This window comes from Varanus komodoensis, unplaced genomic scaffold (assembly GCF_004798865.1).
Source record: "Varanus komodoensis strain SLA01 unplaced genomic scaffold, ASM479886v1 scaffold29_3, whole genome shotgun sequence".
Taxonomy (NCBI): Eukaryota; Metazoa; Chordata; class Lepidosauria; order Squamata; family Varanidae; genus Varanus; species Varanus komodoensis.
In genome coordinates this window covers 1,690,601-1,703,741 of record NW_025335760.1, presented here as the reverse complement: position 1 = coordinate 1,703,741, position 13,141 = coordinate 1,690,601, and the positions used below count along the sequence as shown (strand labels likewise).

At 68.2% G+C, this 13,141-nt stretch overlaps 1 protein-coding gene across 1 annotated transcript; it reads right to left on the bottom strand.

The window, feature by feature from the left end:
- Positions 1–3,523: 3,523 nt before the first annotated feature.
- On the bottom strand, positions 3,524–12,940 carry CIPC (CLOCK interacting pacemaker). Its single transcript, XM_044435458.1, has 4 exons — positions 12,841–12,940; positions 5,964–6,171; positions 4,684–4,865; positions 3,524–4,420 (listed from the first exon to the last, which is right to left on the bottom strand). Exons 2-4 carry the CDS (start codon positions 6,148–6,150, stop codon positions 3,524–3,526), a joined length of 1,266 nt encoding a protein of 421 aa, XP_044291393.1. The 5' UTR covers positions 6,151–6,171; positions 12,841–12,940.
- Between the last annotated feature and the right edge of the window lie 201 nt (positions 12,941–13,141).

The following is a 13,141-nucleotide window of genomic DNA, read 5'->3' as shown; positions in this document are numbered from 1 at the left end:
GCGGCCCGGCTCTCATCCCCTCCCAGCCACGGAGCGAGCCGGGCGACTTGGGCCAGACGCTCAGCCCAGCCTACCTCACCAGGCTGCTGCTGTGGGGCTAAGGCTGCCAGGAGCATTATGCGCGCTGCCATGAGTCCCTTGGAAGGAAAGCGGGCGGGAGAGAAAAACAGCGAGTGGGTGCGAGTGCACCCAAGGAGCTGGCGTGGCCGGGGCGTCCCCATCCCGAGCGAAGGCTCTGGGGCAGGGTTGGGGCTTTGGGGGGCTGATCGAGCGAGCCCAGCTCTTTAGCGAGGAAAGTGGGCCAGAGCAGAGACCTCGCTCCGGAGGAGCAGGGCGACCTTCCGGACAAAAGGCACCGGCGAGCGGGCGAGCGAGGCCCGTCCTTCCCCGTGGCGCTGCCTGTGCCCGGGCTGCATGAGGCCAGGGGCTCGCAAGCGCCGGCAGCAGGGTGGCGCTGAGGGGGGACTTGCTTCTGGCCTCCAGGACAGCGAGGGGCCGCGACGGCGGGGCTCGTGCTCCCAGTGGGCCTGCGGCTGGCCTGCCCCTGCTCGCCTCCTGGACTCTGCTCGATCACAGGCCGCTCGAGGGGGCAGTGCCACTGGCGCTCCGCGGGCTTGCTTGTGCTCCCCTTCCCTGCCCTGCCCCCTGTGCTGGCCATCGGCCGCCTGGGTGGTGCTTCCCCGGCCAGCGGCTGAGCCCAGCATGGAGGCGGGAGGCACCTGCTCGCTCCTCTGCTCTCCCTTGCCAACGGGCAAACAAAAGGTTTTCCGCCTGGACCTCTGCCGAGAGCCTGCTCCGTTCCAGAAGCTTCGGGAGCAAGCACCCCGGCTCCTGGAGAGCGCCCCTGCCTGCCACGTCCCTGTGGCCCAGCCTGGAGCCCAGGCTGCCTCCGCTCCCTCCCAGTTGGGCACTGTAATGGAGAATCGGTGAAGGGCCTTTTGGGAACAGAAGGGTTAATCCTTGGCCGTCTCAGCCAGGTGGCACCTCAAGGCAGGCCCCCGCCATACACCCTTCCCCGGGGCTGAGAGTTTCACCGGGGGACTGCCAGGTGTCACCCGAGTCGAGCTTGATCTAACTGGGTAAGCCCAGGGAGCCAAGGGGGTTTCCCTGCTGCTGCGGGAGGCCGTTGAGAAATTCTGCTCTCCTCCACCAGGAGGGAGGCGACATCTGGGGTTGCATTTTCTGTTTGCGGTAGGAAACGCTAGCTTGTTGTTTTCAGCCGAGGGGCTGCAGGGAGCTGACTGGCATGGATCCAGGGAAACCACTGCTCTCCTGCGTCTGCTGCCTTCCTTACCCTCGTGGAGTGTGCGCTGCGGGTTGTCGTGTTTCAAGACCCTCCGCCCCTATTTTGTCCATTGTCTTTTTATAAACCTGTTTTGCCCCAAGCTTGGGTTGTCATGAGCCGAGTCCCTGCCTGGCAACGGGATTCTGGGGTTCAGGGTGGGAAAAAGCTCCCTACCAGCTGCTGTGGGTGAGCCTTGGCGTGGCTGGCTGTTCCTGCCATAGAAACAGGAGGAGTCAGAAGGGGTCTCCCGGGCCATCTAATCTGACCCCCGGCTCCCCTCATGACATGCCTGCCACACTCGTGCCCAGCCTGTCCTTGAACACCCTCATCGATGGGGCTTCCAGCCAGAATTGCCGTATTTCTGCCTTTTGCTTGGCAGGAAAAGAAAACCGGCCACAGAAGGAATAGATGCCACTGGCACACGGCCGTCTGCCACGGCTCCGAGCTGCCAGGGCGCCACTGGCTGGCCATGCCCAGCAGCCCGGCGGAGGGCCTTGGGCCCCCGCGGAAGACTTGGCCCGGGCTTTGGCGAAGCCCAAGGGGCTCGGCCGGCTTTGGCTGCCGTTGCCCAGCAGCCCGGCTTCATCACCTGCCCATCTTCCAGCCAAGTAGATCATGCAGGCCACCCCACCGAGGGATCTGGCTGGCGTGTCTCTGCACGTGCGTCTCGTTGCTGTACAGCTGCAGATGTGGGGCCTGCCCTACCGCGCCTGAACCAGCTGCAGCAGCACCCCCGGCAGCTCTTCCGAAGGCACCCCGCAGCGAGCCCTTGGGGGGACCCAGCACTCGGCAGGTGCTTTACGCGGACAGAATGGAGAATTTTCTGCAAAAAGCAACACCCCCTGGGAGGCGTCCTGGGAAGCAACACATTTCCCCGGGACTGTCTGTGGCTCTTCTTCAGTGTGGGTGGGTGCTTTGAAAATTGTGCTCGCTCGCTCTTGCTCCACGAATGTCTAACTTCCAGCTGTTAGTTCCTCCCCTCCCCTCCATCGTGCCGCTGGCGTGACGGGAGCTTGCAGGAACGCTCCGCGGATTCCGTCCGGAAGGGCCTCTGCCAGCACGATTCTGCCTGGCACGCCAAACAAATCCCTCGGCTCAGAATTCCTTGCATGCGGTCCCAGCGGGGGCGCTCTGGCCTCTATGGAAAGAACCAGCAGCGACCCCTGCAGGTGGAATGCCTGGCCTCACCTGTCCCGCAGGACCTGCCGCCCACACCTGCCTGGAGAGGCAGGCGAGCTGAGCTCTGGGGACACGGTGCCAACCCGCAGTCCCCTCGGGTTGCTTCTCGCACAGCCGTGCTTCTTGCGAAGCGACCGATGCAGCCTCTCCTCCTCCTCCACGTGAAGAACGAGGTGGCAGAGGCCAGAATGCGGGTGGAGAAGGCCGAGCATCGGGCCGGGCAGGGCCGGGCAGGGCAGGGCAGGGCAGGGCAGGGCAGGGCAGGGCAGGGCAGGGCGCAAATGTCTGAAGAGCCGGCCGGTTCGGCCTGTTCCGGCTTCCCAGCAGCCCGTGCCTGGGGCGGGAGGCAGGCGACAGGCCCAGCTGGCGAGCCGCTCCAAGCCGGGGCCCGCAGTGGCCATCCCAAGACGGTCCCTGCTCCGGCCCAGCAACCCACGCAAAACCAGTAAGGTTGTTTCTCCTTCCGTTTTATTGGCCCATCTGTCAGAAAAGGAGCAGGGCAGCCTTCCCTGGGGCACAGTCCTTCGCCCAACACCGGCTTTTCCAAGGGAAGCGAGGGGGCCGGCTGCAGCCCAGCAGCGCCTCAAGAGCCCCCTTAGAGCAAGGAGGCAACGCAGCGGCAGGAGCCGCTGGGCAGGGGGGCGCTGGGGGCTCAGGGGCACGCCCCCCCCCCAGTCTGAGCCGTGTTCGAGGCGCCTGAGCTTGCGGGAGGGATGTTTGCAGCAAAGGGGCAAAAACAAGATGAGCGGCGCCTCTTCGTTCCTGCCCCTTTCCCCGTCGGCCTCTGGCACTCCCACACCCCACCGGTCCAGTCCCGAGTCAGGCGGCAAAGCCCCACCGCCCCCCAATGCCGAGAGGGAGCCCCCGAGCTGCAGCGGCTCCGGCGTCATGGAGCACCACCCCGCCGGCGCACTGCCATGGCCGACACGGTGCCGAGCGGGCTGGGCGCCCTCCAAGGGGCTCCGCAGCGTCCAGCAGCCATGGCGAGAGGCGTACGGACGGACCCTCGTCCCGTCCGAGGGGCAGAGCCCGGGCCAAGGCGCAAGCGGCGGGCAGGCGCTACAGCAGCCCAGCGGGCACAGGCGCCTCTGGCAGGAGGGGCGCGCTCCTGGGCGAGCGAGGCGAGGAGGCCCGGCCAGCACCCGGGCGGGGGTCCGGAGGCTTGGCCGCAGGGGGGCTCTGCTGCCCGGGGGGCTGCGTGTCCAAGCCGGCCCCCCTGGCGGCCCAGTAGGCGGCGGAGCGGTCCACAGCCTGCTGCAGGCGGGCCCAGGCCCGGCCGTCGTTGCTGCGCACGGCCTCGCAGAGGAGCTGGGCGTGCTCCCGCAGCTCGGCCAGCTCGCGCTGGGTGCTGCCGTTCTGCCGGAGCAGCTGCTTGGTCCGCAGCGTGATGCCCAGCAGCCCCGACCGGCGCAGGACCTCCACGGTGTTCTGGAAGCGGCGCTGCCGGCCCAGGCTGCCGCAGCCCAGCCGCTTGGAGGCGCGGGAGAGCGTCCGGCCTTCCGCCAGGTCCCACCCCTCAGAGGAGGCTGCCGCGTCCTGGGCGAGGGCTTCCAGGCTCGGGGGGGCGGCGACCGGCGGGCTGCCCCAGGCGGGGGGCGCCTCCTTCCGCGACTTGTCCCCGCCGCCGGCTGGGGCGGTTGCATTGGAGGCCAGGGACCAGGCCTCGTCCAGGCAGAAGCGCTTGCCCTTGCTGGCGGCCGCTGCGGGAGCCGGTCCTGCTGCGCCGGCCTGCGGGGCTGGTGGAGGGTGGCCCGGGTGCGGTGCGATCCGGGGGTAGCCGCCAAGGCGGGGCGGGCAGGCGTCCTTGGCGGGAGGCTTCTGGCCGGGCAGTGGGCCCTTCAGGGGACCCACGGGCTGCTGGATGAGGAGGAGGCGGGCCGGGGGGCCCTCCCCGCTGTCGAGGGGGTGCTGGCTGCTCCAGGCCAGGACTGGGGTGGCCGCTGGCGCTCCCAGGGGCTGCGGAGAGAAAGCACGAGGGCCGCATCAGCGGTGGGCGGGAGTGCAACGGAGGGGAGAGGAGCCCGCCGGTGGGCCGGTCGCTCCACACGAGCCGCCCCGGCCCCTGCGGAGCCGCCACCCATGGGGCGGGGGCCTGCCTCCCCGTGCCCCGCCACACACGCGGAGAGGATGGGCCCGAGACTCGGGGGGAGGAGGCGGGCAGACGGAGGCCTGCGCAGCCCGCGGCACGGAGCGGGGGTCCTGGGCCCGGCAGGGGCTACCTGTTTGAGGATAACGTTTTTGACAATGTAAATGGGGGCGAGGCCAGGTAAGGCGCTGCCTGGGAGCCCCCCCGGCCCCTTCTGTGGCGGCCGCGGCAACTTGGCTGGCTGGCGTGGCGAGCGGCCGGCCTGCTCCTCGGCGTCGGTCTGCTCCACGGCGCTCAGGCACTCCGAGCTCCCGTCTGCAAAGAGAGGAAGGAGCGGAGGGGCCGCCTGTGAGGGAGGGAAGCCGGGCCACGGACACGGTCCTTCCTGGGGGCCCGGCCCCGGGGCCCCGGAGGGCTGCCGCCCGCCCTGCCGCAGCGGGACGCTCCCGAGGAGCAGCTGCGGCCGGCCCTCCGCCAGGGCTCCCCTTGGGCTGCTGCTTCCCACTGCGGCGAGACCCCTGCCACTCCCCGGCCCCCCACCACCCCCCGGCTGGTATCCACCGTGGGGCAACAGGGGACCTGCAGATGTTGCAAACGCAGGCAAGACTGAGAAGCGAATCTGGGAAGCAGAGAGGAGCCGCGCCTCCTTCCACTGGACCCCAAAACTTCTCCCATGAGCAACGGAGAGCCCCCCACGAGAGAGCAGCGGGTGGACCCCACGTTTCTGTGCTTGGGTTTGTCTCCTGGCCAGAGCTGTGCCTCTGCCTCCCCGCCCCCAGGGCAGGTCACACCCCACGTGCGAATGCAAAGCGGAGCTGAACCAGGAGGAGGTGCGGCAGGATGCTGGGCCCCAGAGCATGGAGGGCCCTCTGACCAGAGCGAGCCCCCCGCCTTTCGCTCCCTCTCCTCAGAAACACGTCAGAGCGCTTTCGAACGGCTGGTTTAATGCATCTTGTATGTTTCAATCCTGTTGTGAGAAGCCTCATCTTTTTTCAAAAAACAGCAGTGAAGAATGTAAGAAGCCAAAGGGTGACGAGAGTCATGATTCCCGAGTCTCTGGAGCAAAACCCCCGAATGTTTAGGGTGGAAACTGTTCAGGGGCCTGGTTCTGCCTTTGGCTGCCCTTTCCAGCCACAAAGAGCAGCAGGTGCTCTGGGGGGCAGCTCCCCCGAGACCCTTGGACAAGCTCACGGCCGGGGAGCCTGTTGGCCGGGCACTGGACACATGTGGCAGCTCTCGGCCTCGTGGGACAGGAAAGGATGCTCGGACGCCCCACGAGGAGACCGGGGATCGGCCAAGCTCCCCCTCGCTCCACGGGCCGGGGGAGGCCCGGGCACGTCCTCTGCAAAGCCGGCGGCTGGTATGTCCCCCAGCCTCGCTGCGGAAGGCTCTGGCCCTCTTTTCAGGCCGTACCTGAGAATCCAGAGTCCTTCTCCCCTTCGCTTGCCGGGCGGCAGGGCTTCCTGCCGGCGTCGCCGCCTTGCACCATCTTGTCCAGCTTCGCCCTGTGGCCTTCGGAACTGGGGCTGCCTGGCTTGGAGGGCTTCTCTTGCGCCAGTCTGGAGGGGCGACTGGGTGGAGGAGGGTCCTCCGAGGGCATGGCCGCTCCTCCCTTCCGCTCCTGCAGGGCAGACAAGAACAGCTGTCAGGAGGAAAGACGGAGAGAAGGCAAGAGTCTTAGCCGAGTTTAAATCAGGGGCTGACCAACCCAGTCGACGGCTGAGCGTGCGCCCGGACCGGCCGTGCGACCCGGCGGCTGCAGCGCAGGAGTCCGTGCCCGCTGTCCGCCCGTTGTCACAGGCACCTTCTCAGGCGATCCGAGCCCCCCCCCCCCCCGCAGCACCTGCAACCACGGCATGGCCACACTGACACCTCTGCGGGGCCCTGGTTCTGATCCGGGGGAGCCCCAGCCTGCGAAGCAGAGCGGCCCTGCGCCCAGCGACAGCCGGCCCTTCCCAGGACGACCCGAGCCCTGCCCCTCCTGCGCGCCTGCAGAGCCCAAGTCCCGGGGCCCCGGAGGAGCAGTGAGCAAAGGACAAGCCCTTCCGAGTTCCACCGGGAAGCCTTGGGGGGGGGGCAGCAGGGGCCCCCAGCACCTGAGCAGGACTCCTGGAGGGCATCCCTGCCGGCCACGGCATCCAAGTGGAGACCGCTGGCCCCTCCCCCGCCCTTTCTGGATGCGCATGGGTGCCGGTCCCCACTCCACGGGCGGCGGAGCCCCCCCCCACGCCCCTCTGCGTGGCCACGGCCCGAGCACGGCCCCGGCAGGCCACGCAGAGGGGCAGCGGTGGAGCACATGGCCCGCCTCCCGCCGCGCCATGTGCTCAGCGCTCGCAGAGGGCCAAGCGCGGCGGCTGAGAGCAGGTGGCGCTCGGAGGCAGCTGCCCGCCGGCACGCCCACCGCCCTGCTCCTCCCCGGCCGCTGCTCAGAGTGGCGCTGCCGCCCGGCCTCGATTGCGTAATGAGGCGGCGGCTGCAACAGCTGCCCGGCTGGATGCCGGCCAAGCGCAGAGTGCAGCCCCCTGGGGGGGGGGGCAGGCCACACGGGGAAGCAGGCCCCATGCCGGCCAGAACGCCTCCCTGGGGCTGGGGGCGGGGGGATGCTCAGCCCACGGCTTTCGCAGCAACGGGGGGCAGGTCCGGCACCCCAGGCCGGAAGAAGGCGGCCGCGGGGCAGTGCGGGGAACGGGCATCGCGCTGCGGGGAGGGCACGTGGCTGGAGGCGCAAACGTGCCCTCGAAGAACCTGCTGCTGGCGCGGGAAACTCAGAAATGCAGACAGGATGACTGGCAGGATGAAAGAGGGAGCCCCCCCCCTTGCTCTCCCCCTGCCAGCCTCCCCAGCAGCTGCTGGCTGCAATGCCCAGAATCCCCAGCAGGCAGCTTCCCGCCAGAGAGGGGCTTGTTCTCAGGCAACCCACTGTACGGCCTGCACAGCCGGCTGGGGATTATGGAAGGTGTGGTCAAGCACACCCGCGAAGCAGGGGGTGGGGCGGCCTACTCCTTGCCCATCCACTGCGGGACGCTGCCCCCCCGCCCCGAGGCCCTCCCCGATCGACACGGCCCCTCCGCCGAGGCCCCCCCGCTGCCCCCGCGCAGACCCACCGGCAGCCGGTGCGGCCCGCGCCCGGAGCGCAGCGAGCCGGCAGGGAGACGCGGCGGCGGCAGCGAGCCAGATTACGCAACGGCACGGCGTGTTCCCAGCGCAGCGAGGCCCGCACGCGTCGCACGGCCGGGCCGCGCCCCCTCCCCCCCCCCCCCCGAGCGGCGGGAGGACGCGGCGGCGGCGGCGAGGCGGGCGCGGCGGCGAGCCAGATTACGCAACGGCACGGCGTGTTCCCAGCGCAGCGAGGCCCGCACGCGTCGCACGGCCGGGCCGGGCCGCGCCCCCCTTCCTCCCCCCCGCCCCCGGAGCGGCGGGAGGACGCGGCGGCGGCGGCGGCCCTCGCCAGGCACGCGGGGCTGGGAGCGGCTCCCCGAAAGCGCGCAGCTGCCCCGGATCCCGCGGGGCGCGCCGCCTCCCCCGTGCCTTTCGTGCCCGCAGGCGGAACGGGGCGGGCGGTGCTCGGGTCCCGGCAGCCTGGGGCGGCCGCCCCACTCCCCGCCGAGGACGGCCCGACGCCCAGCCGCTCCCCGCTCGCTGGCGCGCCCCCCGCGCCCCAAAACAAGCCCGCGAGACGGGAGCCTCACGCGCCACCTGCGTGGAGAGGCTCCGGGGCAGGCACAGAGCGCCCGGCGCACGAGTCCACCCGGACTCGTGGCCACTGGCTCGGGGGGGGGCAGCCCCCGACCCTGCGAGCCGCAGAGCCCCTTCCCTGCAGCGCTGAAGCTGCAAAGGCCAGGCACTCGGCCGTGGCCGGTGCACAAGAAAGCAGCCCGTGGCCGTGCCACTGCCCTGAAGGTGCTGGGCGAAGGCCAGCAGGGCTGTGATCTGTGCCCAAGCTTCTAGCCCTTATGGCTGAGAAAGAAAGTCTCCAAAGGCGGGCTGCAACACTTTCTGAGTCTCCCCAAAGTGAGCCCAGGAAGGAAAGCTCCTTCTGCAAGCAGCGGCCATTCGTCCGCCTGCCTGACTCTGCAGGATGCGCTGTGCTGCCTCTCCAGCTGCTTTCACTCTGAGCTGCGGGCGAGGGCGAGACAGGTTGCCCAGAGCTCAGCGGGGGGGGGGGACCTCCTGCACGAGGGTCAGAGCCCCACTTTCCTTCCACACCTTCTTTCCCCAAAGGCGGGCCCTGAAGCATCACGGAGGAATCGGGGAGGGAATGTGGAGGGGGAGTCCTCACAGACCACCACGACACGCCAGCCAACGTCCCTGCCACTGGTTTCCCCCACTGACACTTTCCGCCACCCACAGCCAACTTCCCTCCCCCGGGTTAATCCGTTTGCTCTACTGCCACGTCCACCGAGCTCTTCAGGAGCGGCATGACCCCACGTACCTTCTCAGCATGAGCCGCTGGCCTGGCCAGCCGAGGGACCCAGTTCCGAGTCCTCCCAGAACGGAGCTCCCTGTCCAAGCAGCTTCTGCATCTTTCCCTTGCACGCTCTTTCCTCCTTCCCAGCAGAGATCGGCAGAAATAACCTTCCCCCCATGACGGGGTGCAGGGAGGCTGCGAAGGGCAAGCTGAGCTGCAGCGGGGACTGAGGGGGCAGGAGCGAGGCCCCCCCTCCCATGCACATGGAGCGATGCTCGAGTGGGGCGGAAGAGCTGCTGCCTGTCTAAATAGGGACGGGGCTTCGAAGCGCAAAGTCACATGGAGAGGCACACATACAGCTGGAGGAAGGGAAGCGAGAGGGACCCATCCAGCACGCGCGCCACGCCTCCCCGCTCGCTCGCTCGGGAAGGGGGGCGGGCGGCGTGGAGCCAGACCCAGTGAGCGCCCCCCCCCCCGCACAGAGTGACCGTTTTTTCTTCCTTCCTGTCAGGTAAAGGCCTAAACAGGTTTGGCATACCTTGTGAGCGGTTTGCCCAGAGAGAGATCTACAGGGAAAAGGAGGCTGTGTGTGGAAGCGGCAGAGGAAGCTGAACCTCGCAAGCCGCTCTTGCCTGTCTGCCTCCAGCCCAAAAGGGTGAGCGTCCTTCCATCTCAAACGAAGATTTGATACAAGAAGCCGGGGGTTCATCCTGCGTAGGCTGGGCCACGATGCCACGGGACTCTCGGGCTGCCCCGGCTCTTTCACACACGGTTCCGGGGCTGCGGAGGGTCCGACTGCTTGGCACGCGGGAAATGTGGCGCCCATGGGGCCCGCAGGCAGCCAAGCACCCGGGACTGTCAGGCTGAACGGGGCGCAGTGCCAAAGATGGGGGCCGCTCCTCTCGCTGGGGGGGATCCACCGAGGAGCCCTGCTCAGTCGGCCCGGGGCTTCCGCAGGGACTCCCCACCCCAGCTGGGCTCGGGAGCCACCGCACAGCGCTGCCAGGCCAGCAAGCCCCGGCTACAGAAACGCCCGCGCAGCACGTCCGAGACGGCCATGCGTGCAGGCCCGAGACCAGACTGCCGAGCGAGGCGGCAGCTTGGATCCCGCTCTCTCAGCCCCACAAAAATGCAGGCGAGAGGCTGCCGGGGCCTTGTGCTCTGCCTTGTGAGAAAGACAAGGAATCGCGGAGACGACGGCACTTTCTAATTCCGGCTTATTCCTGGCACCAGAAGAGGATTTCAGGCTGCCGGAGCTCCTGCTAAGCTCCAGGCCTTCCCTGTGCCGTCCACAGCCTAACCCCCAGCCGCAGCGTGCACCCACTCACGTGGGCCTCTGCAGAAGGGCGGGCCCTGTTCACCCATTTACTGGTACCAGTTCGGCAGAAACCCCAGACCCTGGCTGGGAAAAGGCAGCATATCAGAACAGAAGCGACCCCCAGCTCAGCAAATCATCACAGCAGAGGGCTTTCCATCTGCAGAGCACGTCCCTGGTCGGAGCAGCGAGGGGCACTTCTGCCAGTCCTGGTTTACTGAGGGCCAGCGACTTGCAGCATTGCCAGGTGGGCTAAGTGGAATGGCAGCGAGTTGACCCCCGTGGCCTGGAGTGAGGGCAGCCACTCAGCGGCCGGGGGCTGTGGTGCGAAGCTGGCCGTGCGCTGATATTCCGCAGTTGCCGCCTGGAAAGTGTGGCAGGGGCACCCCATGGCTACACACACACACAGCGAGAAACAGTCAACAACTCAGGGCAGCGCCACGACTGCAGGCGTGCTGGCCCTCCGAACCGGAGAAGCCACCTGGACGCCTCACTTCCCACCAAGGACACCCAGGACTGGCAGCGCAGGGGCCAGGAGAACTTGGGCGCTGCCAGGGCAAGGCCGAGGGCGGCACGGCGGCTCCCTTCACTCCCCACCTGCGCGGTAGGCCTGCCCAGAGCTGCTGCCTGGTACAACCAGTTCCCTTCAACGCCACCCACGAGCCCGACCTTGGCAGAGGGAGGCACGCAAACAGGGCAGGTGGTTCTCAGGTTGGTGGCCGACTGGTGCAGCTGGGGAAGTGGAACTGATGTGGCGGCACCGGCAGGAAGAGAAGGACCCCACTCCGTTCACCATCGCGTCACGGGGCGTTCCAGCCCGGCGGGACCCCGAGCATGGGGCACGTCGCCGAGGCCCAGCCCAGCCCAGCCCAGCCCCGGATGGCTACCGCAGGGGTCAGCCTGCATGTCTGAATGGGGCACCTTCCCAGATACCTTCGCGGGTCACTTTAAGCATGGCACTTTGCCCTGGAGCCAACCGCACATGCTCAGATGCAGAGGGAGCCGGTAAGGCGAGCCAGGCCTGCAGTCCGAATCTATGGCTTCCTCAGGCCTGGGGAGCATCGGCCAAGAACCTCCAGCTCAGCATCCTGCCAACGATCCGGGAGTCCCCCCGGCAGAGTGTCTACAGTACGCGCCCCGGGCCCCCCCCCCCCCAGCACAAACTCTAAACAAACGTTGGGTGGGAGGGAGGCCCTTGGCCCTCCCCAGGCTGGCTCAGTGAGCTGCAGGCACCGGTTGCCAAGTAGAGACGAATTCACCCCGGTTCTGGATGCCTCCAAAATCTGCACCACGTGGCAGCAGGAAAAAGGCACGCAAGCTACAAATGATCGCCCAGCAAACTGAACACTTTCACATACTGAAAGATACGCTGCAAGGAAGAGGTGAACGGCAGCTAGCACGTGTGAACGTGAGATTAAGGAGAGCCCGGAGAGCTTCGGCTACAGCGGTACAGAAATGAAATAAATACACACCACACGTGCGAACAAGAAGCCCCCAGTTCTTCCTGCTTGCTGGTGGCTTTCGGGAGCCATCATGAAGCAAGAGCACGGTAGCGAGTGCTCCAGGCCCAAAAGGGTCCCACTCAGATTCCTCCCTGCCTCTCCGTTCAGGCCGGACGGACGGAACGAACGCCGGGGAGGCATCTCCTCCCAGCCGAGTCCAGCAGAAGAGCGCTGGCCGCTCACGGCTCTTCCTGGTTAAGCGTATCGGACACCTTTTCCCAACAGAGACTGGAGGTCCCTGAAGCCAAGGAACAGAACGGTTGAACCGACTTTTAAGTAATTGCTACTGCTAAGCGCCAGCCAAACCGAAAGACCTGCCGGGTGCTGTCCAGCGCCTGCATGCGGAAGAGGCGCCGAACTCGGCGGGGAGAAGACGGCAGCGCTGGCGCCAGGCGGGCCTCACGGAGGAGGGCTGCACGTGCCGGGCAAGGCCAGCAGCGCCCGCAGATCTGTCCCCCCGGAGTGGCGGGGGGGCCCGGCCCGTCCTCCGCGCTTGGCAGCCCCAAGCTCCACCGGCACCCACCACCGTTGGCCCCACCTGCCGCCCTGGTCGCCTGGACCGGCCACGCCAGGCCGCCCTTTCTGCGTGGCCCTGGCCCCCCATCTTGCCCGGCACAGCCAGTGGGGGCGCCAGCAAGACTGAGGCAAAGGTTCGCGACAACACCCCATGAAAACACGGGGAAAAGGGGGCCGAGGCAGCCCCGAGGTGGGGCTTGGTGGGAGCGGAGCGCAGGCGTGGGGCAGCGCCGTGGCACCTGCTCGGGCCCCGCGGTCCAGCTGCAGGAGGGCACGTGCCTGGGGGGGCGCCGATGGCCGCCCGGGGGGCAGGTGCGGAGGGAAGGATGCCAGGGGCTCGCCAGGCGCACGTGGGAGGAGGGCGCAAGGGGAGGGGACCTGCGGTCAACCTGCCGGGCCCCGCTCTGCACCGTCCGGGGGTGCGGGGAGCGGTACGCTGCTCTCCCGATATCGGAGCGGGATAATCTAGACAGGATCCCGCCTGCAGTAACAACCGCGTCGCCCCAAGAAAAGCGGCACTGAGGATGGCGAGGTAAAATTCGGACAAACCTGGGAGAATGAGTCAAAGGAGATCCTAGTCCTCAACGAGGAAGGGGCGCCTCCTCGCCTGCTCCCCTTCCGCCTTCCCAGCTCCGGCGGCCCCTTCGCGGACACAAAGGAGAACAGCAGCGCCGGGAGCTCCGCCCCTGCCTCTGAGCGACAGCCGCTGCGGCCAATAGGCGCCTGCCTCTCCGGGCGCCGGGGCGGCCCCGGGGGCTCCGGCTGTCACGTGCGGCCGAAAGAGCCCGGTGCGCGAGCACGTGAGGGGGCGGGACGGGCCGCCGAGCCATGTGCGGGGGAGGGGCCTCCC